Source organism: Tiliqua scincoides, chromosome 4 (genome assembly GCF_035046505.1).
Source record: "Tiliqua scincoides isolate rTilSci1 chromosome 4, rTilSci1.hap2, whole genome shotgun sequence".
NCBI lineage: Eukaryota > Metazoa > Chordata > Lepidosauria > Squamata > Scincidae > Tiliqua > Tiliqua scincoides.
In genome coordinates, this window is record NC_089824.1 from 15,516,343 (window position 1) to 15,541,960 (window position 25,618).

The 25,618-nt window shown below is 46.3% G+C and overlaps 1 protein-coding gene across 1 annotated transcript in view; it reads left to right on the forward strand.

The window, feature by feature from the left end:
- SNTB1 (syntrophin beta 1) overlaps positions 1 to 25,618 on the forward strand; it is a 115,256-nt gene that overhangs the window by 72,153 nt on the left and 17,485 nt on the right. The window contains exon 3 of the mRNA XM_066625047.1: positions 9,524 to 9,731. Within this exon, the coding sequence (XP_066481144.1) occupies positions 9,524 to 9,731 (208 nt within the window). The remainder of the gene's footprint in view (positions 1 to 9,523; positions 9,732 to 25,618) is intronic.

The window sequence follows — 25,618 nt, forward strand, 5'->3', positions numbered from 1 at the left end:
GAGGTGGATTGGGCCTGGGAGGGAGGTGGGATTGGCCGCAGCACTGTAGGCTGGGTCCTAATCCTTGTCCCTGGCCCAAGCAACCTTACATGGGCTGCTCGGATTTGTGCCCTTGAAATCATGGGTGCAGATCTGAGTAGCCCCATAGGGCTGCCTGTGGCTTTTCGCAGGGTAAGGGGAACAAAATCCCCTTACTCTTAGTTGTGCCCCATTCCCAATCTACCTTGTGCTGGATACAACGCAGGCCTTTTGGCCTGCCTGTTCCAGCGTGAGTTAGGATTGTACACCGTATCTATTTGTTTTACATACTGTCAGCCCAGTCCTAACCAACTTTCCAGCACCAGTGCAGCCATAATGCAGCCCCAAGGCAGTGGTGTAGCTAGTGGGGGTAGGCCACCTCAGGTGGGTGACACCACTAGTGACCACCACAGCTAAAATTGCAGTTGTTAGGAATAATGCCATCATATTATATACCATGTAATATATAATTTACATGTAATTTATAGCAGAGTGCAATGAAACAAACCGGAATGAAATATCTCCATTCTATCAAAGTTTTGGCCAAAAAAAACCAGAAAGCAAAAATGCAACTGTCTTTTGTAACCAAAAGTACAATTTCCTTAAGTCCAAACGGACCGGTGAGACTGATTGTTCAAAGAGCCAATGAGATGTTATTTTAACACAGCATGAACCAATAAGGTGTTAGCAAGGTGACACCCTGGGGGAGGGTGACACTAGGAGTGAATCCAGTGTTTGTGGGGGACATGAATACTTGGTCATGTCCAGAGCCCAAGTCAACCAGGCAGGTCAACCTGGGCTCCTGGTTGAACTTTGGCTTCTGTGGCCAAGGTATGCTGGGTGGCTAAACCTGGGCTCCTATCCAGCCTTGGAGCCCAGATCTACCTGCTGGGTAGACCTGGGCTCCCATTCTGAATGCCCTCTGGAGTCACCTCTTCTAGGCAGGTAGACCTGGGCTATCCAGGTCTATCCAGCCTTGGAGTCCAGATCTACCTGCTGGGTAGACCTGGGCTCCTATTCTGACTACCCTCTGGAGCCACATTTTTTTGGCAGGTAGACCTGGGCTCCCATCTGGACTTGGAGCCCAGATCTACCTGTCGGGTAGACCTGGGCTCCCATTCCAACTGGCACCCAATTTTGCTCCCCTTCCTGGCAGGCGCCCTTACCCACTGACAAATTAATTTTGTCATATGGGGGGATTTATTTATTTATTTATTTATTTATTTAGCATATGGCAATATGGGGGGATAACAAAAAGCTATGGGCCCCAGGCGTCAAATGACCTAGCTACACCATTGCCCCGAGGTGAGGGAACAAATCTTGTGGAGGCGTCCATGACTGCCCCCCATCACTACAGGATGCAGCACGTGCCCTGTTGGCACAACTGCATCAGCACTGGAAAATTAGGAGTGGGCTGTGTGTTCCTTACTCTGTAGTATGCCAAGTTATGAGCCCAGAGTGTGTGTGTGTGTGTGTGTGTGTGTGTGTGTGTGTCCTTGGGTTGCTAGTAAGATTTTCAAAAAATGTCTTACATTGGCACTCCTCCCAGCTCCTCTTAGCTGGCAGCCACCATTTTGTTTTTCCCAGAATGCCCTTTAGAGCCATGCTGTGCTCTGACCTGGGGCATTTTGGAAAAATAATCTGGCCATCGCTGGCCAAAAGGAGCTGGGAAGAGCACTTGTGAGTTTGGACCCCATCCCGATACATGAATGATGTGCAACAATTTCACCCTCTTTCTTACTCCCGCTCCTCTCCTTTCCTTCAGTTCAAAGCAGAAAACTTTAGGCACATCCTTAACCCATTTTTGCACACAGGTGTACACTTTTGGTCCCTGTTGCATATATGCAGCGTTGGGTAGAAATGGCTTAACTTGCCCGTTCTTTGGGTACATCTTGGGTTTGGCTACCATTACAAAAAAGAAAATCTAGCTAAGAGGTGTTGTCAAGTTTTCAACAGGCAGAAAGAGATGGAGTGTTGTAGTCCAGCATTTCTCAACCAGTGAAACTTGTACCCCAGTGGTACTTGAGGTGGTATGGACAGAACCCCCACCACGCAGTAGTGAGACCAGCAACATGACAAACAGCGGTAGGAGGCATGGCACATTCAAAAAAAGTCCTCCTGTCTCTCTGCTCACTACTTGACTCCCCAAGTAGAGACACTATCCTTACTTCACCAGTTGTATTCATCCTTTGCAGTAGCAGCAGCCTCTGTGATGAATGGGATGGTGAGAAGCTGGAGGTGAAATGCTGTTCTTCCTATCATCTTTGCAGTCATTTCCACAGGTGAAGCAAGAGCAAAGCCAGGACTGCTTTTCCATGATATGTCCCTGCTCTGCCCTCCTGCTCCCCCAAAGTCTACCCCTTCCCACCCCCAAGCTGAAGTCAATGTTCCAACTTAGGTACAACGTAAGCCTGCTGTCATAAACAACATGACAGCAGATGTTGTTAGTAGGAAATAAATACTTTGAGTCTCCCACGCATTAAGATGGTTTATCAGTTGGGCTTGCTTTATTTCCTGTGGAAAATGTGACTTCTCAATTGATCTCCAAACATGGCAGGCAGAAGCCTTGCTGTGTCCTGCATTGACTCTTCCCCATCAGACAGGGCAAGGTCTTCAAAAAAAACCCTTCCAAGATAACAGCAGTCCTCTGCTCCTGTAAGTTGTGTAATGGGAGTTAAGATCTTGACAACTCCACTGTTAACTGAAATTTGTTTTATGTATGAATGATTTATCTTCTGATGCCTCCGCTGTAGACCAGGAAGGGTTCACTTTTCAATTTGTTCTTGGCTTTCTGCCATTTCTTGAGGGTATCAGGAATTATTACAACAATGCACAGGATGTTGAATGAGGTAGGATTACCTTCTCCCCCTGGGCCCAATCCACTGCTGCTTCTGAGGAGGAAAGCAAGGTGTGCAGGGATTACTGCACCTCCTTCTCCTTTGTTCATATGCTCGGAGAGTGCAGGTGAACAGGCAGACAGGGAGGAGAAGGGGAAGCCAGGTAGGGAGTTCTGGAGGTTGGCAGTGTGCCCCTGTGTGTAAGCAGTCTGAGAACACCTTTGTACAAGAAAGTGGGGAAGGAGAGGTGAATTGCCAGGGAAAACCATTGCTGGAGAGACTAAATGGGGAGTGGTGGTGGCAGGGACAGGAGCGCCCACTGGTGAAAGTAAGTTGATGGGGGTGGGGTGGGGAGGGGGAGGATCAGGGGGCAGGGAGATGGCAGGAGGGGGTAGATTCGGCAGCAAGGACATGTGCTGGTCCTATCCCCTCCTTTTTGGATCTGCCTACCCCCTTTCTCACTGTGGACATATCGCCACCAAAACTGGTGGCATATGTATAAGTGGACCCATAGGCAGCCCCAAGGCCTACTGGGGAGTAAGTATAAATGTTTTATGCTTATCACCCTTGGGTCATTCACCCCCCCCCCCAATTGCTGGATGCAGCATGCACTTTTTTAGTGTGGCTGCATTGGTGCAACTGGGGGGGGGGCGATAGGTTTGGGCTCCCAGTCTGTTAACCACTACACTATATTTCCTGTTATTTTTTCACTTTCTTTTTATTTAGTACATTACCTGTGTGTGTCTAAATATATGCACCAATTTATAGTTATAGAATCTCACCTGCCATTCCATTTGCCTGTTTGCCCAGTTCAGAAACATCTTTTCGCAGCAATTCAGAGCCTGCTTGAGATTTCAGCATAATTTGGTGTGATGTGTGAACTTGGCTACATTCGTGCTTGTCCCCGAGGCGCCCAAATAACTTCTGAACAAGATAAATAGCATCTCTGCCCTGTCTCCGTACCGACCCTTTCATTGAGCAAAGCCTGTCCACTTGTTCCTAACCGCTGTGTATTCGTGCTCAAAAATTCTGTAAATGACAATACAGTATTGGTAATGAGGTGTCTGTTCCGCTGGGGACAGGATGTCCTACCGTAGGGCAGGGGATTGAAGTGCATGACTCATAGACTGTGTTTCAACTTCCGTTTCTAAAGAACGACAAACTCTCATCAGCATATCTATATTCTAAATGTACTCTATTCACTTATCTTAGCAGATAAGTCAGAAAAGTTGAGTACGGTTTGAAAATATATTAATTTCCACCTTTGTAGCACGCAAGTTACTCAAACTACTATATTAAGACCCATGTTGAGGCAGTGGCATAGCTAGCCCAGTAGCTACCCAGTGCAAAGATGATTCCATAGCCCCCCTTCCCCTGCAATGACATCAGATTTAATTAATTAATTAAATTAAATTACCACTGGGCTGCATTGTGGCTACAGTGGAGCTGGAAAGCTGGACTGGGGCCTCGGAGCCCAATCCTATGCATACCTACTCAGAAGTAAGTCTCATTATAGTCAATGGAACTTACTCCCAGGTAAATGTGGATAGGATTTCAGCCTTATTTACTTCTATAAGTGACCACTAATCTAAAAGGCATATCTAATTTAGAGCCCATTCCTATGCCTGTCTACTGAGAAGTAAGTCCCATTGTGTTCAATGAGGCTTATTTCCAGGAGTGTATATCCAGTTTGTGAGGCACAGGGGGCTGAGATGGTCATACCAGCCAGCAGCTTACCCACAGGAACTGGAGTAGAATAGGGATCGATGAATTCTGAAGAAATGATGATGGCCAGGCCAGGTCAGGTCAGACCTACTTTGAGCGCCAGGTGACGCTTGGTGCTCCTTGCTAGCCTGGCATCTCTTGTCTTGCCTTGCCGCTCCCCACTTCAGGTTCCTATGCAGGGACAGGCAACCCATCACAGCCAGCCAAACCCACTGTGTATCTACCCAGAAGTAAGTCCCATTATAGTCAATGTGGCTTACTCCCAGGAAAGGGTGGATAGGTTGCAGCCTTAGGTGCCTGTATGAGAAGAGGGGAGGGAGAGAATTTAAGAGCCCAATCCCATGCCTGACTACTCAGAAGCAAGTCCCATTATAGTCAATGGGGTTTACTCCCAGGAAAGGGTGGATAGGGTTGCAGCCTTAGGTGCCTGTATGAGAAGAGGGGAGAATTTAAGAGCCGGATCCCATACCTGACTACTCAGAAGCAAGTCCCATTATAGTCAACGGGGCTTACTCCCAGGAAAGGGTGGACAGGATTGCAACTCTGGAGAGTTTGCAGGCACGGAGCAAGGGGCTAAACTGTTGCCTGCCCCCCACAGGTTTGTGTGCTGCACTGTGTGCGCACTTTGCTAGCGCTGGGGCCGGTGACCAAGACTGGGCTGCAGGCACTGTGGCGCGGAGGAGCAACGAGAACTGGTCCCGTCGCCATGCCACATGCCCCCCTCTCCTGCAGCCAAACCGGAGTCTCCCCCTCTTCTGTGTGCACTGCGAGGGGCTCACAGTTCGGCTGCAGGAGACGGGGGGGGTGTGTGTGGCGTGGTGACAGGATTGCCTCTTGTTGCTCCTCCACTCCACAGTGCCTGCAGCCCAGCCTCAGTCGCCGGCCCCAGTGCTAGCAAAGCATGCACGCAGTGCTGGGACCCGCGGCAAGCAGCAGCAGAGGCAGCAGCACACAGCCCCTGAGCAACTGAGGTGGTGGCGGTGGCGCCAGCAGCTAGGGAGGCGTGTGCTGCAGTTCCATCTCTGCTGCTGGCTGGGGGAGCAGGCAGGCGGCATACTTTAGTCTCTCCTCTGTCCTTTGTGCGCGGCGATGGGCTGAACTGTTCCCCCTCCCCCCGCTGACAGTGCTGCTGGGGCAGTTGTGGTGAGCAAGCGGCAGCAGCACAGGCCATCCCCAGCTGCTGCCACCACCGTCTCAACTGCGAGGCTGAGTCTTCTGCGCTGTAAGGTGTGGCAGTGAGGAGAGCAGGTGGCATCTGTTGCCCTCCCCTTAAGCTCCTCACTCCTCTGTGTGCCTGCAGCAGCCCAATTGGCGCGCACAGGCATTCGGCCACAGGGTGGGAGGGGCTGCAATGCGCAGACCTCAATTTGTAGCCCACACAGTGTAGCCCCCCCACCCTGTAGCGTGGTGTATTTGCTACCCCCTGCACCCCCTTAGTTACGCCACTGTGTTGAGGAAAATGTTTTACACTGCAGATGTGCTTAGGGCTAACCTATAGCAACCCTTGTCTTCAACCTTTTCAGGTCCTAAACTGCCTTTAACCCCATCTTGCAAGGGGGGCCCACTGTTGGTTTTTGACTTTGCTGCTTCAGGGAGCTTTTAATTGTAGCCTCAGCGCATGCTGCTTGTAGGGTTTACATGCTGTGGGATCTTTGGGTTTACAGGTTGTCCCTCGTTATCTGCTTGGGTTCTGTTCCAGAATCCCTTGTGGATAAAATAATTGATGGATTAAAAAACAGTGGAAAAATAAAGACCCACTTCCAGGTTTCTTGCTCCTCCATTGCCCTTAATAAGGTCGTGCCTCGACATCCACAGGGATTTGATTCTGGGACTCCCTGCTGCTACCATAAAATGTGTTAAACAAAAGCAGTTAAAAAAATTAAAATTTTTTACAAACCCTTTACAATTGTAAGCTTTTCTTACTGTTGTAGGGATGAAGTCAGCAATTAGAAATACAAAGGACTTCCTGCCTTTGCCTGGCTCAGGTGAAGAATGAAATGATCGCTTGCATGACTGTCTCTCTCTGCAACAGTAAGAAAAGCAGATTTTTAAAACTGTGCTTTTAAAGGGGTGCATTTTCCCCCTTCTCCAGGCATCAGCACATTCCTCCTCATTTGCAGTGGCCATTCCTGTTGAGTTAAATCCATGTATAAAAAAATCCATGTATAACAAGGTTGGACCTATTCCCACTTTTGATTTTATTGCTATTTGCATGTGGTCTTCCTTTGTAATGTTGTAATGAGTGTGCTTATGTGTTTATGTGCTACTTTGTGTGTCTCTTTAACAGAAAAGTGGGGTGAAACAAACAAATAAATGTCTCCAGTGATTTCATAGGGTAATCTTCTCTAAGTAAGAACCTTCCTTCCTGAGAAATCCTAGCAAATTTAGGAGGCTTTTGCAATATACTGCTAGAAACTCTGAACTTTGCAAATTACTGTTAAACGAGCTTGGATCAGATCGTGAATGATGTTATGTTCCTTCTTTCTGCAAGGTGACTGCATTTGTGAGGGAGCATTTTAATGTCAAGAGATTGTTTTGTAAGCAGGAACGCTGGGAAATGTCCTTTGGCAGCTGGACTGTGGGAAGGGGAGATGTGTTTTCCCTTCCTATGTGGCCAGCCAAATGATCTCTGAGAAAGTGTGATATCATTCACAGGCATGGCCAAGCCGGAGGAGAGCGTGCATCATGGCAGCCATCTAAAACTAAATATGTAATTCCTTTGGGTTGGTGGAGGCTTTATCAGAAACCGTTCCGTCTGCCATGTTTACATAACTGTGGCGGAGTGTGTGAATAAACACAGCTGTGGCACTGCCTTAAATATTTCCAGGCAAGGAGGAATTAAAAAGAGAAGTTTTATCACCAAATTGCAGATAAACATATGTTGTGTTTAAGGGGCGGGCAGCCCAATCCTGAGCTGCCCGGAGCTGCGGGACCTGGCGGCTCCACAAAGGGCTCCTGCCAGATCCCGAGCCTCCTGTGCTACCGTGGAAGGCTCCTCGGGAGAAGGGGACTTTCGTCCCCTTCCCCCAAATAAGGGAAGTAGTCCCGCAATGGAACTACTCATTTTAGTGGCGACTGTTTGGTCACCGCAAAAGTGAAGGCACTCGTGTAGGATGAGCAGCCCACCATGGGATCCTGCGGAGCTCAGCTCTTTGGACCCGCCTCTCCCCCGCCCCCGGGAATGCCCCCGGGAACGCCTCCCCCACGCCCCCGGGAAAGCCCCCATTCCCCGTTCTGCAGCCCGGCGGTCACAGTGACCACTGAGCTGCGGAACCAGGGTGCCCACCGAGCAGTGGCTCAGCGCCAGCCGGAGCTGAGCCACCTCTGGCGGGAGCCCGGCGGTAAGCCTCGCAAGCGTGCCTTATGGCACGTTTGCGACTGTGGTCCGCGCCACGGAGGCGTGGTGCAGACCATAGGATTGGGCTCTCATTCAGTTGGGGAACCAGTCAGTCCTGCGCAAGAGTGCACCACTGGAGATGTTTTGAGCCATTTTGAATGAGAATTAGACTATCCGTTGGTGGAGCACATGTTATGCAGGCATTTTCACAGCAGATCAGCGAGCATATCCCATATTTTTATGTATTTATACTGGAAGATTAGGCAGAACAGAGATGCCTGCAACTTGAGTGTTGTTGAGATCTGCCAGGCCTCAAAAGCTACACAGCATCCTGAGCTTTCTCTCATTTCCTTCCCCCCAATTGAAATTCAGGTGTCATCAGGGACCCTCTCTTTTGCATATTTTTTTCTCTGAAGCACTATATATGTTGACTGTGCTATACAGGCAGCCCACACTACCTGTGGATTAGGAACCCACGGGTTTTATCATCTGCGGTTTCTGAACTTGTGGGTCCAAATTGTACCCTCTCGAAACAATGGGAGCTGTTCCTTCCCAGCCCTCAGAAGCCCTTGGCCAAAAACTGGAAGTCACAATTCCTGGCCTTCCGGATACCTCAGAAGGCTTTTTGAGGGCTGAGGAGGCATCCCTGGCCCTCAGAAGGTCCTCCGCACAGCTCCAGTCAGGTTTGGCGGGTTTAGGAGCCCAAAATCCATGGATTTAATCATCTGTGGATTTTGGTATCCATGCAGATTCTGGGAACATAACCCCTTGTGTACTGAGGGCTGCCCTGTATACATACATGCTATAATTATACTGATCCTCAGTAGTAGTAATATTTTTGCTAAGTACTCTGAACACTGCTTATACATTATGTAGGCAGCTTTGAACCAGGCCTAATACAGTAGTTTGGGTTCAGTATTCTTTACCTTGTGCCATTGTGACTGCTACTTGCTGGAGGGATCTGCAAACAGTGTAGACCCCCCAAATTCTCCAGAACTCAGTATCAAAGATCCCAGAGAGGCGATTCCATGTCGCTGCCTACTATACAGATCCATCTCGCACTTCCTCAGTATAAGCAATAGAGAGAAATGACGAGGCTTTCCCCAGATACACAAGTCTGGTTTGGATGATACTCTGAATTCACCTCTAAAAACACACAGGATGACCATGGTCGCACTCATTTCCATCCCCATTCAGGATGCTGTTGTGTTACCTCATCACATGGGGGAATATAATTCAAAACACCCCTCAACAAATGGCTTTAATTCTATTTTAAAGGGTATTTCAATCACATGTTGAAGGGTGAAAAATCTACCCACCCCCCACATGATTAGGAAATGGTGCACTAGGAAGACATACACATACATGTGTTTATACCTGCAATCTTCCCATGTTCTTGAAGGACTTGCAGATATTGTATTTGAACTGGCCCATACTTTGACTTAATGAGTGGTAAGGTGTGATAACCAAGGGGTTGTGCCAAAAGCTGCTTTAAAAAGGTAGGATTTTAGGGGGGTAAGACACACGGCATCACAGAGATATTCTGGGAGGCAGTTCTAAGTGTAACCTAACCTTCTTCCTTTTTCCTCTGCTTTCTTCCCGCCAGGCTTGTTGAAGTCCATTCACCAGACGCCAAGCACACTCTGGTCCTACGGAGTAAGGATTCAACCACAGCTCAGGCTTGGTTCACTGCTATCCACTCCTGTGTCAATGACCTCATTCCCAAGGCCATCTCAGAAGTCAGAGATCAGCTGGGTAAAACAGGGATTGCAGGAGGCCGAGAGATCAGGCATCTAGGCTGGCTGGCAGAAAAGGTAATGGCAGCTTTTCCCTTGCTACTTCAAACAGTTCCTGCGTGTGCTTGTCTGAAGATACTGTCATTTTGTTTTAATTGAGCAGCATTCATTTTTATCTTTCTCTAAAAAATGGCATTGGAGCATTGTTTATTTATTTGAAATATGCATTTTTTTGTTTGAATTTCGTATGTCCTGCCTACAAGCTGAAGTTCTCAAAGTGACTGACTATGTATTCAAATACATATACTGTATTTTGAATAATACATTCAAAGTACACCAAAATAAATCATCTGGATGGGATTGTTGAAGTCCTCACCGGGTGGGACTTCCTCTCTCAGTTTCCTATTGATGCTTCCTGCAGTTCCTGGTTCTTAGTGGCAAACCCAAGAGATTCTGGGAGGGGAGGGTCAACGACATTTGTACGGGAACTGTGACCATGTTATATGGGCCCTGTTCACATGATTCCTACATACATAGATTTCTGCAGCAGTGTGGGACTGTGTGTGTTGGCAACCTTCGGTCTCGAAAGACTATGGTATCTGAATGGTGGTTCTGGAACAGCGTCTAGTGTGGCTGAAAAGGCCAATTTGGGAGTGACAATCCCTTCCACACTGGGAGCAAGTGCAGTCTATCCCTGGTCTATATGGGCCCTGTTCACATGATTCCTACATACATAGATTTCTGCAGCAGTGTGGGACTGTACCATGCTGAAATGGCTCTCCTTGCTGCCAGGTATACATCCAAGAGCCCAATCCTATGCATGTCTACTCATAAGTAAGCCCCACTATAGCCAATGGAGCTTACTCTGGTAAGTGTGGATAGGATTGCAGCCCGGGTCAGCTCTGAAGTGCTGTATAATTTTTATATTACTGCTGGTGCTGTGACTTTCTTTCAGCTTCCTGTGGTTTTTCCAGTGTTATTTTGCATTATCCTGTAATCGTTTATGGCACAGTGCTAGCATTTGCAATATGAAACTGCTTTTGGGTGCAGTGAGGCTCAGAATGAGACCACAAGCAAAAAAAAAAAAAGGTTGAAAAACTCCAGTACTGGAGGAACCGACTGAGTCAGTATAAGGCAGTTTTGGGTGTCTTAAGATCACGCAAAACTACCTTACACTGACTGTCGGTTCATCTAGCGCTGGGGTTTTTCAACCTTTTTTTGCTCATGGCCCCATTCCGAGCCTCATTCCACCATACACCTGGGAGTTAAGTTTGGGTGGCCCCCTCAGAAAATTGCTATGGGCTCCTAATGTTCAGTTTTTCCCCCCACATGGGCTGCTAGAAGTATGGCGTGGCCCCTGGGGGGGCATACAGCCCACATTGAGAACCACTGATCCAGCGCAGTACAATGTACTCACTGGAAGTGTCTCCAGTGTCTCCGACAGGGCTCTATCCTGCTTCCTGAACTACTGGGGATTCAGCCTGGAACCTTCTGCAAGCAAAGCTGCAGAGCTGTGACCTCTTGCTTCTATAAGAAATGGAGCAATGTTGTTGGATTTGTTGAGGATAGGATGTGGATAGAATATCAGGCATTTTATTCTATCACAATGGTCTTTTCAGGGCTTGCATTCAGGGGTGTTGGTGGTGGTGATATAAATAGTGATGAACCTTGAAGGCACCTCAGCTGTCTTGTGCTTCTGGGGACTCTGTGTTCTTGATTAGGGTGGAAGCTTATCAAGATTGGTCCCTGAGGCGATGAAGATCTTTGCCTATTTAGGGCTCCTAGATGCACAGATCTTGGATGGTGCCCAGAATTGAAAGCTAATACCAGTGTGATGCTTTCATTCCGCTTGGTAATGCTTAGGGGGGTTGCCCTTTGGGTGGTATGCATCTCGTGTTTTACAGTTCACAACATCCAGTTTAAATGGCCTGTGCCATTCGGTTGTTGTTGGAGGTCACCGTTCATCTTGTAACGAGTGAGGATTTCCAAATATTCCTTACAAAGAAGAAATAGGGCTTTTGCTCCTGTCCTAGTTACCATCTGGAAGACCTTTGATTTCTTGCAACTCTGTGATTATATAATTTAAAAATAATTACTGAATTTCTAGCTTTCATGATTTCAGAGAAAAACCTAAAAAGCATAGGCAGCTTTTTTCTTCTTTAAAGAAATCCTGTCATTTGGTAGACGCTAAAACGTGTTTCTTTTACCTGCACAAATATTCCTTTCCCATTGGGTCCTCAGTGGCTACATACTTGTGTCTTATACGTGTGGTTTCTCTTGTAGTCTTACTGTGAGATGAATTTAATGGTGTGTGAAACAGGTTGTTTTTGGCATGCGCTGAGATAATTTTCTCATATCTCAGCTTCTCCACTATTTCTGCTTGCCTGCAACTGTGTGGTTAAAATGTACTTGCCGCATGACTGTGTAATGGCTTCCTTTGTGGTTGTGCCCTGTGGAACAATTACCAGTAGTAACTCACAGGGTAAATGGTCTGTGGCTGACCATCAGTCTTGTAGTTCCATCTGCACTTGTTTTTCCTTTTAAAAATTATATAAAGTATTAATCCTTACCAGATAAAAATCATAACCAAAAGTCAGATCCACCATAAACTATTCATAATAAATGGATTTTGAAAAATATATAAATGTTGCACACTCAGCTTCAGCTTCCGGTTGGGGGTTAGTCCTTTATATCGTCCTTTTTACAGTGGAGTTTTGTGCCACGTTGGAAATGTTAGCGGAAAACAGGTTTTTAAAAAAAAAAAATCATATTTATAAAGTTGTTCTGAAATTTTGCGGCTTAGATTCTGAAGCAGTATAGTCTAGTTGTGAGTCTGGAACGATATTCTAATTAAGACCATTGCTGCAAAAACACACTTGGTGCTTCCTTTTTAAATGTCATATCAATGTGTAATAAAATTGACTAATTTATCCATAGCTGAGTGAGTGGGAGCTAGTTAATAGCCCAATACAGTCCCCCTATCCCTACCAGCATCAATGCAGCTGAATAAATAATATGCTTCCTCCACCTTATTGCTGGGGGAGTTGCTCTACCTTATTGGACAGCCTCAAGGAAGTATGAAAAAATATTTCGTACTTACCTCCTGGCAGGCTGAAATTAGAACATTTCAGGTGGTGATCATAGAGAGAAAATCTCTCTGCGTTCATTGTTGCTTCAGACGAATGCCAATCATGGAGAGGGTGGGGATGGGGCTTTGGGAACATCAGAAGAGGTGGGGCTAAGCCAGCAGAATTCTGGGGACCCTCCATGCATTCTTGTACACTGACTTTAAACATCTGCCCAGGACCAAGGTTGAAGGCTCTTCGCCACCGCTGTATGATGTATGCATTGACTTTCCAATAGCCTGCTGTCCACTGATCTTAAAAGCCCAAAATAGGTATTTCTGTTTTGGATAAAGATATTACTAGAAAAACAATTGCAGATATTCTAAATATATCTCAGCAGCTGCATTGAGCCTGCCAAGAAATGGCCAGCTGGACCCTGTATGGTAACTTAGTGTACATATGCATGCATGCGCTCCATTTATGCACTGAAGATTGGATGTTTTCTTCTCCATTCTCCAGCCTGAGATTTAATTTTCTGGAAATTCTGTGGAAGGGGCTGATTTCTGAAAAATTACAAAACTGGGATCATGCACACACAAAAGTCACAAGTCACTTTGAAAGGTACAAAATTGAGACAGGGATTAAGTAAGAACAAGGAGCAGGAAATAAGCCCAGCCCTGGCAAATAGGGATAGTTGGAATATGTGCCAACCCACACTCTCTGGAAAAGACCCAGATTTGTCTTCTCCCACTGGGAGGCCCTGAGTCTGCAGTGGGAGGTCATGGCACCCCTCCTGCACATTGTACTTCCCCTGAGATTAGCTGCTGGCTTGTTTATCTTGACAGGAAATGATTTGACAGAAGTGTTGTCATTCACAAGAATCACCGTGTTTTTGAGTGCTGTGGTGTAGCGCTTAGGTTGGTGAGAGATTCTCTTTTGCCGCAGAGCCAATTCCTCAGTGTGCAGTGCTGTTCTTTGCTGCCCCGGGCTCTTGTCCTCCATCGTCTCTATCGTAACACCAAAAATGCTCGAGCAAAGATCTGAAAGAATGAGTTGGTAGCAATGGAGCCTCTTTCTCTCTCTTGACTTTTTCTTCCCCGCCTCCACTATCACCTCTTGTCTCAATTTTTAATGAGGCTCTGCGTTAGTTGTCATCCTTGCCTTCCCCAATGATTAGCTTGAAACCTTCCAACACGTATAGCAAAAATATTCTGCCAAGCTGCTGACCTTTGCTTTTTGGAGAAACCCTCATTTGAGAATGAGTCCCAAGCCCAAGCGCATTGTTGTTGGATAATCACATTGAGGAACAACAACAAAAAAATTTGGTTTTTTTGGCCCTACACAGTAATGCGGAGCTAATGAGTTGTACGGTGCACATATTAACCTCGGACCTCAGGTGGTTTAGATGCTAAGCACACTGCAAGATCACCTGAGGGCTTGAACAAAACAGAAAGACACACCATGCTGGCATGTTAATTGAAGTGGGACATTGGAACAGTGCTGCGGAGTGCAGGTTTACTGCTTGAGCAATGTAATCAAGGGGGAGGAAACAAGCCATTTTCGGTCCTCAGGTTCTTTTATCGTTTTTTTTTAAGGGCTCCATCATAGAGGTACTTTATGGACTGTGAAATGGGAAGGGATGAGACAATAGCTTTGCTGCCCAAAGGGGAAGGGGGAAAATGGTTGTATGGCTTTTCCATTGCTAATGGTTGGTTTCACAATTTCTGAAAGTATTTTAAGCTCTCCTTCCCCCCCCTCCCCGCCCATGCCACATGCACTGAAAGCTCTTGTCTGGTGTCAGGCACTTCCTAGAGTCAGGTACCCATGACTCTGTGCACAGTTGCTCAGTGTAAGGAGCCATTAGGGTTATAGGGCTCTAAAGCAGAGGTCTCCAGACTTTTCGGTACAAGGGCTGCATTGTATAACTGATACTGTGGCGGGAAAATAATTAACTAATAAAAACTTGGAGAAGCGATGTGCTAAGAATTTAACTGAATATAATAAGTGGGTGGAGGAGGAAGGAGGAGGGGAGCAAAATGGACTTGCAGATGAAGAGGGGGGAATGGATTTTGGAAAAAGCATCCAGCCACCAATGACACAAATCACAAACTTTTTCTTTTTGGTCTCCGTTTCTACTCCAGATAAAGTAGACATTAACTTTATATTCCAGATTTCCCAGCATGGGTATGTACCTCATTCAGCCACTAGAGGTGCTGAATGTAATGCAACATAATGGAATAATTTCTTTCATTACATTGCATTACATTCAGCACCTCTAATGGCTAAATGAGGTATAAACCCATGCTGGGAGACCCAGAAGTGCATCTTTAAGGCTATTTTTAGCCCCAAGAAGCTGGGGAACTGCGTGGGCCGAATAAAATCCTCTAGAGTGCTGGATGTGGCTTGCGGGCCAGGGTTTGGAGACCCCTGCTCTAAAGGGTACTGGAACAACTTTGTCTACCTAGGTTGGCCATTGGCTCTCCCCACCGAAAGGAAGGCTGGTAAGGCTTCCTGATGATGCTTGGACAATGATGGTTTTTTCTGGCTCTTGTTTTTCATTTATTCACTGGCATGACCTCCCAGCCCCCCCCCCCCCATTCTGACCAGTGGTATTTTCCCTGAATCCTACTCCCATCTGCTTAAGGCTCAGCTCTTGCAACTAGTTTACAGAGGCATGTTCATCTCTTAATTACTAGTGGCTAGGGTAATTTCCACCTCCGGTGAATACCCTTATGTCTCCAGGATATCTAGATGAGTCATTGTTTGAGTACTCATGTCTTTGCAGTTAGGGTGAATGTGTGGTTGCTACAACAGGACATTCCTGACCTGTCACTTTCAATGGTTTTCAGTGACAGTTGAAAGCCCTCAGTCTCATGCTCTCTCTCTCTCTCTCTCAGTTCCCTTTAGTGCAGAGCTGACCGAACCCCGGTCCAAGGGCCAGATCTGGGGTTCAGGTGAATTCTTGACTCCCATGACCAATCGTGGCGCGCTGTGGCTATTCTTTGCCCCAGATTGGGATGATACAATGCTCTGACTAGTCATGTCTTCGCTGAAATCCATGAGCAGTGCACACTGGGACACTGCACCATAGACATGACTGGCCAGAATGTTGTGTCATCCCAATCTGGAGCAAAGAAGAGCAGCAGTGCACCAGAACTGTAATTGCCGGTTGCGCCGGGTACCACATTCCTGGTGCTCAGCGGTCGTGACTTTGAGCGCTGCTGCTTTAGTGTATGAGTGGAGAATGTTTTGAACTTCCAGTCCTGGTTTAGAATGAACCATGATTTGCTGTGACTTCTGAACCCAGTAAATGCCAGCTTTCTCCGTTCTAATCTGAGTTTGCAAAGCCAGGATATGAAACAGGGGCTTGAACTGTGTGAACCAGATATAGCGTTTACTGACTCGTTTGCATACTTGGATTAAAACAAATCAAGATTTGCTGGATTTGTGCATCACAACAAAACTCTGGCTTTTTTTGTTTAATTTTAATAATAAAAAAGTACACAGAAATTAAAAAGATGTACAGTAAAAGCCAAGGAAATAAATAGATAAGAAAAAACTGGAAAACATCACATGAATGAATGAATGAATGAAACCATTCAATAATACTATAGCCAAGACTGCATTATTTCATATAAATCTTATGGGTATGAAACTATTGTACGTTGTTCCTCCCCATATTTTGAAGACTTTGTCTCAGCTGGCATCATTACATTTCTGCTTCATGAAACTTCTGAATTGTCTCTTGGTTGGTTGGCAACCTTCAGACTCAAAAGACTATGGCATAAGCCTACAGCACCCAGTATTCCCAGGCCATCTCCCATCCAAGTACTAACCAGGCCTGACCTTGCTTAGCTTCTGAAATCAGACAAGATCGGGCATGTGCAGGGTAACAGTTGCTGCTGTCTCTTGCATGGTCTCTTATTGCTTCTTGCCTTCCTCCAAATGAATAAATTCAGTCATTTGCATCATTTCAGCAAGTTTCAGTCAATTAGTTAACCATTAATTTATAGATGATATGCTGCAGGTCCTCCAACCAGCTGCCACAAGACTCCTAACTGCCTTTCAAACCAGGGTTCATAATGTTGCTTCCCAATATGGCCTTTCAGGTTGGTTACCCAGCAAATCAACAGCAGGTTAAATAGAATTTTATAGCCGATAATTAATTCAGTGATATGATTTCCCCTTCCCCTCTCCCATGGCTGTCTTGGGACACATCCACCAAATATTTGTACGTGTTGGGAACTAGTTTAAAAAAATTGCCATGTTTTATCAACTATAGAAGCTCCTGAGCTAGCACTTCATGATATTATCAGTAGAAGTTATAGCATCATAAGTTTTACATATCAGACCTTTACTTGTGGCAGTTTCCACCATTAACATCTCAAAGTGGAAAACTCCAAATTAATTTTCCATTTCGGGCAGTAAATTTCCTTTAAAAAACCAAAACCAAAAATATAATTGCTTGTTCTAAACCAGGATCAGAAGTTAAAAACTTCCTCCACTCATGCACAAAAGGCAGGGAGGGAGCACATGAGTCTGAGGCTTGTGATTGTCACAAGAAACCAGAATTTCACCATAGTTTCATGTGATATCTCGAAGTCCAGCCTCCCTTTCTGCAGGAGCCTCTGGAGAACGAAGGAAAGGAGAATTATTTCCAAAGGGGATGCTGCCTGACACAGTCAACCAGGTGTTGACTCTGATGTTCTGATCACATTTATGGTGAAGACGCAGAGCACATGGTACTCAGAGTCACTAATTGGGGTGACAGTGTTTCTATTTTAAAGTAACAGTCTTCTCAGTGCAAAAATGCTCTTTGTGCTGAGCATGTCCAATAGACTTTTGAATAGCTGTGTTTTCAGAAGACTCCTTAGACCAGGGGTGTTAAACCCATTTCATGCAGTGGGTCGAATAGCATTCATGGAATCTGCTGAGGGCCAGAAGTGATGTTGTTAAGCAAGAAGTGACCTCATTAAGCCCATGATAAACAGAAAAAAGCACTTTTTTCTCATTTAGGGTGCAATCCTAACCGGCAGTTATGCCAGTATAGGAGGCCCTGAAGTGTCACAAATGCGCCGTAAGGCATGTTTGCACCTCCGTGGGCGGGAGCCGCATCAGCACAGTCAGATGCACCGACGCGCAGAAGCAGGCAGAAGCCTCTGCAGCGGCTCCCGTGCCGCCCCTTGTGTTGGCACGCTCACGCCAGCACAAGCAGTGAAGATAGCCATGGGGGCAGGGAGGGGGCGGGCGATGGGCAGCCCCGGGGGCAGACACGCAGGGAGCAGGGGGCGGGGCTGGGACCCGGTGGTTATGCTTCCAGCCACTCTACTCTCTTCAGATTTGTGTCACTTCCAGAGGTGGTGCAGGTCCAAGAAAACCCATTGGGGTGTGCAGCCCTTACCTAGGGGTAAGGGAAAGAACTTCCCCTTGCCCCTGGCTGAGCCGTTGCAGCCAGTGAACCTGCGTTGGATGCAGTGCAAGCCTCCTGGATACTTCCTCTTCACAGGATACTGCCTTTGAAGATGGAAGTTCCACACAATGCTCATGATTAATAGCCAGTGATAGTTAAACTAATGAAGTTAGAGGTCTGTCTCTCTTTTAAAGCAATACTAGCTAGGGGGCCATCTCCATATCTAACTGCAGCAAATTATATAAAGTACAGTAATTATGTGTTGGTAGCGCAAGTAGAGTCCTGCTGGACCTAATAGCAGGAAGAGTGAAAGCAGCTCATTCACAAACTGCCCTGGCCCATGGCGCATAAGATTCCCAGTTCTCATGTAGATTGTGTTAGTCATCAGCTGGTTAGCCAGAGCATAGCAAGCCTCGAGCTAAATCCCGGCACACACAATGTACTCCTTTCTGCCATTTACCTCAATTTAAGGATTAGGAAAGGAAAACAAACACTGCACGCTAACCACACAAGGAAGGACCAATGAGTCGGAGCTGAAATCATTGGATGGCAGCAGGATGTTGAACACATGAGAATAAGCAGGATGCCGGGTGTGCCAAGCAGAGTTCCAGGCCACGGTGCCTGCACAAAAGGACCGATAAGCAACAGAGAACGTTGCTTCTCAAAACAGCCACAAAAACCAAAAAGCCTGCAGTAACAAATGGATGTAAATAGAAAGTTTGCGGCTGAGTTTCCTAAGCTATTTTCATAAGCGCCAATCTGCATAAAGCCAGAAAGTGGGTCAGAGAGGGCTTGCATAGGAATTTTGGGGGCATGGAGGGCAAGGGCCAATAGAGCAACTATCAGGAAGAAAGGGAAATTTCCTCTTGAGCCGGCATTGTCATTTTAATGACTGGAGGTCTCTAGGGTCTTATTCCAAGACATTTCCCAGCCCTCCAACTGGTCATCCTTGAACTAGAGATGCTGCTAAGGTTTGAACCTGCCGTTGTATAGGTTTCATGGGGAGAGGTCAGATGGGAAAAAAAAAATAATAATAACGCAGATTCTGTGAGCATGCCAGCATCAGTGGTGCAGCCACGGCGTTACAATGGCTCAGATGTATTTTAGGAACTGGATAGGCAAAGGGCATTGAAACGAAACTTTGAAGGAGCAATGTTGAGTGACCCCAAGGAAGACCCTGTCCTTGCGAAGAAAGAGCCATTGAACTTGAAAATGAAAAATGCGAAGGAAATGCAAGGTAGAGAGCCATTTTCAGAACAACCTTTAAACCTTCCACAAAATGGAAGAAACTAAAATGCCCCTTTTCTGTCCTCCCTTCTACTTCATGCTCTGAATTGGAGCTTGCTGATTCGGGACAACACAGAACAGAGATTGGAGACAGGGAACTGTTTCCCCCTCCCCCCCCCGTAGAGCTTTCAGCTTGGAATGAATAAGAAGATTCAGTCTTTAGAATAAATAAGCTTGGTCCTGCTGATTGTGACTAGAATTGGATTTGTTTGACAGAGTCGTTCAGTTCAGATATGACACATCTTAATAAACTGGGTGAATTCCCAAGGACCATGTCATATTGGGGATAACCAGTGAAATCTTCCTGCTTGGAGAAGCTGGCAGGAAACTCTATAAAGCAGTGTTGGATTTTAAGCCAGTTCAGACTCATAGGAAGCTGCTTTATTCTGAAGCAGACAACTGCCCCATCTTGGTCAGTATCGATGCAGACTGGCAGCTGCTCTCCAGGGTTTCAGACAGGAATTTTTCTCTCCCCTAATTGAACCAGAGACCTTCTACATCAGTGGTTCTCAAACTTTTAGCACCGAGACCCACTTTTTAGAATGAGAATCTGTCGGGACCCACTGGAAGTGACGTCTTGACAGGAAGTGACATCATCAACCAGAAAATCTTTAACAATCCTAGGCTGCAATCCTACCCACACTTACCCAGGAGCGAGTCCCATTTACTATCATTGTTAAAAGCATATACAGAGTAAAAGTACAGATCTGTAGCATTTCCCCAGTGCAGTCACATACTACAGTAACATCAAGTCTAATATATTAAAAATAAAATATTGAAATGAATGGAGACCCACTTGAAATCGGCTCGCGACCCAACTAGTGGGTCCCAACCCACAGTTTGAGAAACGCCGTTCTACATGAAAAAGGTGCCACTGAGCCACGGCCCTATCATTGAGCTCTATGGGAATAAATTGAGCACGTTGACTCAAATGGTTTGTGGATCAGGCTATCAGTCTTGTGATCCTTCTAGTATTTCCTTCCAAAGCATTGGCAGTTGGCTTTGGGCAAGTTTCCCCCCCCCCCCCCAGAATAACAGATTTTAAGTGTTGTAGCCCAGGTTGACGCACTCCAATCCTCCACCCTTATCTTTAGGAAAAGTTCTTTCTGCATTTCCTCCCACCCATTTTACTTCTGCTTTTGCACAGCTTTTTTCCATTAGCTTAAAGAAGCTTCCAGCAGGACCTGCTGCTTCTATTACATGGTTCAAAAGCACTTTTCACAGCTGCCTGAATATTTGCTAGGATAAGCAGCAGCTGGCCTGGGATGTGGTTTGGGATCGTATCCAGCGGTATGAATACGTCCCCCAAATATTTAAATAGGAACAAATGCCATCTGATAATTGTTATGAACCTGTTACCTCAAATGACTCGTGACCAGCAAGTTGGCTCTGAACAAAGATCTGACTTGGAGACCACGGCTCAAGTGAGGGAGAAGGAATACACCTGTCCATCCCAACTGTTTAAAGGAATGCGTACATGTTCAAAAAAAAAAAAAAAAGCTTTACATTCATGGAGGTGCATTGTTTGTTCTGTGAACTGACCAGTGAAAACTTTGGGAGCAAATTTGAATTGGAAGGGCTGAGACTGAAGGGCACAATTGTTCATTTTTGGAAGTCTGCCTTGCAATGGGGAATCTGAAAGAAAACATGGAAGATTATGGGCCAGTTCAGATGGGCCATCAAGGCTCTGCCTTGGGGTATTGCTTCCTCTGTTATCCTGTTGTGTTTTTCAGTTATCCTCCTTCCATTTCCATGTTCACAGTAATTATAGCTTACTGTTGCATCCAAATCAAGCAAATATGGCTGCAATTCTACGCACACATTCTTGGGAGTAAGCCCCATTGAATTCAGTGGGACTTGCCGCCTGATCCTATTGGGCTATCCCCGCGCACTCCAGACTTACCACCGGCTCCGGGTGTCACTAAGGCACTTTAGTGCCAGCAGTAAGCATGCTGTCAGCATTGGGCTTCAGTGCCGGAATGACGTATCGCTGGAGTGCCGAGTGGTAAGTTTTCCACCGGCAGCCGGTGAGGTTTTTGGGGGCAGGGAGAAGGTGGGGAGGGGGCGGGTGAAGGGAGGGTGGACTGTAGGGCGAACCGGGCCCGGGAGTGGGGTAGAGACAACAACAGACTCTGCTGCCGAATCCATTGCTCCCTCCTGAGTCGAAAAACCTGATACAGGTCTCCATGGTTCTGTGCCCGCTCAGTAGCGGGAGACCCATTGGAGGAGACCCATTAAGGCTGTTGTTGCTCAACATGGGAAAGGGAATGTTTGTTCCCTTATCCCAAGGAGAACTCTGGCCCCTTTCCTGGCCCTATAGGTTACAGCAATAGCCATTTCGGCACCGCTGTAGCCATGGGCGCTAGGGAATCATAGGACTGGACCATTCATTCTGAATAGAAGTGCATAGGATTGCACTGCAGGGTACTGCAAACCATAGTTTGCCTTCAGTCTAATGCCTGTCCTGGATGTTCTTCTGGAATGCACCCAGCACCATATACCCACCTACCTACCTACCTACCTACCTGTGCTCTAGAGCAGGGGTGTCCAAAGTTTTTGGCAGGAGGGCCACATCATCTCTCTGACACTGTGTCGGGGGCCAGGGAGAAAAGGGAATTAATTTACATATAAAATTGGAATAAATTTACATTATATAAATGATTATATTAAAGATGGAATTATATGAATGAATGAAGGTCTTGCAATAGCTCAGGGCCTGTAAAAGGCCTTGCACAAAGCAAGGCTGACCTTTCCTTTGCTGCCGTCACTGCATCACAGACATGAAACAAGAAGCAGTGGAGGGAGCACTCATCCCACAGCTCACGTGAGAGGTCAAACAGTCACCCTCATGCTGTTGGGCCAGTGTGGGCTCCAACAAATCTCCAGAAGGCCAGAGGCTCATTGGAGACTGGGGGCTCCCTGAGGGCCACAGTGAGAGGCCTCGAGGGCCGCAAGTGGCCCCAGGGCCGGGGTTTGGGCACCCCTGCTCTAGAGGATGATCAATAGGGATGTGGTTTTTCAGGATGTGAAATATTGCAGTAGCATGTAGTAAAAATAGGGAAAACACCCAGTAGACTGGCAGTCCAGTTTAAAAGCAGTAAGCTCTCAATCTCCATCGCAGATAGCATGTAATCTGTTAATAGGATGTCAGTTTAGAGACTGACAGCCCTAGCAGTTCTCAGTCTTTCAGTAATCTGGAAGAAATAATAACTATATAACTCTTTGGTACGGGAAGATCTTTAAAAATCAAACACCATTATGTAGACACACTAATTAGACGTTCAGCGTCTGACTTCACCTTGCAAGTAACGGAAGACTGGATGTCAGTCACAGATAATTGATTAGCTTTAGAGGAATATAGATGTCACTTTTGGGGCTGTGATCTTGTCATCTCTCATAAACCAAGCAGCAAAGGGATCCTGAGTCTGAGAGATTTCCCAAAAACAAACAAAAAGTTTAGTGGTCTTGCGGGGGGGAGGGGAAGGAATTAATTTTGCGCCTGGAGAAACCATGGCCTGTTATGACTGTAAAAGTAACTGCTGCCTCAGATGAGGGCTTGAGAAAACACTTTTAAAATCATTTAACTGTTACAAAAATTAAAATGCTCCAACAATGTAGCCCAGCTACCAGGAAAAACAGAATTCTGTGATGAATGCATTTTGAAAATTAATCACATTTACAGAATTTTTCTTCTCTTCTATCATTTGTTCTGCAGTTTTTAACTAGTTTACAAAATTCCGACATGGTGGGAGGATGGGGTAATGCAGGCCGTTGTAGCACTTCCTAATTTCTGAAAATCAGTTCAGCAATTTTGCGATTGGGCCCACCTACATTGTTCGAGTATTTACACAAATTCTCTAGTGGTGTGGGATCTCACTCTGGGGAAACAGTGACCACATTCTGGCTCCTGTGTGAAGCGGCAGGAAGAGACCATAGCTTAATGGTAGAGCACATGTTTTTGTGTGCAAGGAGGTTCCGGGTTCAATCCCTGGGCTCCAGGAAAGGCTGAGAAAGTCTCAAATCTGAGATACAGTTAGAAAAGACCAGGGTTTTCAAAGTGTGTTCCTGGAGCTCCCCAAGACCCCTTTAGGGGCTTCATGAACAAACCATAAGTAGCTGCCGTCTGCTTGGTGCTGCACCACTTCGCATATGCCGGTGCTCTGGGGCTCCCTGAGATGCACCAACAGGGCTCCCCAAGAGTCCCCTTAGGAGTGTAAAGGGCTCCAGAGACTGAAATGTTTGAGAACCTGAGGTGTACACTATACTGAACTAGATAGACTACTGGTATAAGGCAGCTTTATACATTTGTACAGCACTTAAAGCATGTTACGAATTCGCTGAACAACTGCAGTTAAATTGAAAAAGAAATTAGAATCCCTTTAAAAACTTTTACATATTTAAAAAAAAACAACACATGACCTACAGGAAATAATAAAGCACATAATATCATAGCAGGGATATGCTCCCTGCTCCTCTTCCTCCCTGGTAGGCTGCGACACGCTGCTCTGCCTTGCAAGACTTTGGAGGTTTCTTCTGGGCTGACAACCCACTCTCCCAGCTTCTGTGGGCTTCAGATAGAAGTCTCCAAAGTTACTTTTGAACGCATCTGTGGGCCATCCTGAGACCCACGTAGGCTTATAGGTTGGATCACTGGCCAGAAGAGGCCTCTGAGGCTTTTTAATGCTTATGGAATGACTTTGATTTGGAGCCACCAGGAAGCAAGGGTGGGCGGGAAGGCCTAGGTCATGGCCCACAAGGCATGGGCATGTGACCCACTGGTGGGTCATGACCCACACTTTGGGAAGCCCTGTCACAGTGTGTCTTTCAAGGAAAGTGAATAAAAAGAGGATTTATTAGAGTGTCAGTGGCTTATCTCCTTCTGCAGACCTGCTACTGAAGATCCTGTTGATGGGGCTGAAGGAGGAATTAGGGCACTGCCATTATCCTGATCACTTTGCTGGTAGGATAGCAATCAGATACAGGATAATGGTAACATGACACATCCCATTGCTACCTTCACCTCCTTTGACTGCTGCTTCTTTAGAACTTGGGCAGAAGGAATCTGGGAGTAGATGTTTTCCTCTAAGTAAATCCTCTGCAACAGTGGTCTCCAAATTGGAGACTGTTGTACAATGGGAAGGGCGTCCCTGGTGCGACTGGCACTTACTGTTTCACCAGGGAGCCACCTGGAAGCAAGGGTGGGCGGGAAGGCCTAGGTCATGGCCCACGGTCTTTCCCCACCGCTGATCTCCCTTAAACTGAGCTTCAGGCCACAGCGCTTGCTCAGAAATCCAGGCGCAGTGGCTGCTGGGGTGATGGAACCTGGAGCTCAGTTTGGGGGAGATAGGCGGTGGGAAAGGACAGTGCCAGAATGGTGAGCACCGTTCACGTGGGGGAGAGAAAAGGCAGGGCATCAGATCTGGTCCACGGGAAGGGATCTGAAGAGCCCTGTTCTGCAACATGCTGGGGTTCCATGTCAGATTAATGATGCTCTATGACAGATGAAGTTACCCACTGGGATCTTCATTATGAAAGTACAGGCGGGCCTCCATATCCACGGATCCATTTTCCACAGATTTTCTGCAGATCCACCCACACACACAGAGCACCATGCATCCATTAATGTTATTTAAATGCTAACCGAATGAAAATGTTCTTGCTGGTTTGCTATAAGCATACAAGCTTATAGCAAAGCACAGGCTTGAATATTTCAAGGTTAAGAGAAAGCAGTTCACCTCCACTTCCTGTTAACCTCGATCTAATTTTTCAAGCATTCAGGCTGTCAGCATTCAGCCTGCATGCTACTATAAACTTGTATGCTTATTGAAACCCTATAAAGCAGGAACATTTTTGCTCCAGTGAGCATTTAAATAATGCAGAATGTCCATGGGTTCCATATCCACAGGGAGTACCTAGAATGGATCCCCATAGATACAGGAGCACATCTGTATAGACTTTTCAGAGAGGTGAAAAGTATGCGTTCTTTCTGTCCTATTTACTGTTGTATATTTCTCTGATCCATTGTCGCTTTTCTTTTGTCTGGGCTTCTTTTTCCTTTCCAAAGTCAAGGATCATGTACAACATGTCCTGATGCTCCTTAGCAGATTAGATTTTGTTCTGTATGAACGTTGCTGCGATTTAGAATGAGGACAGTTTTTCCGAGGGCCAGAGAACCTTGTTCAGGGCATTTCTTCCTGAACAGG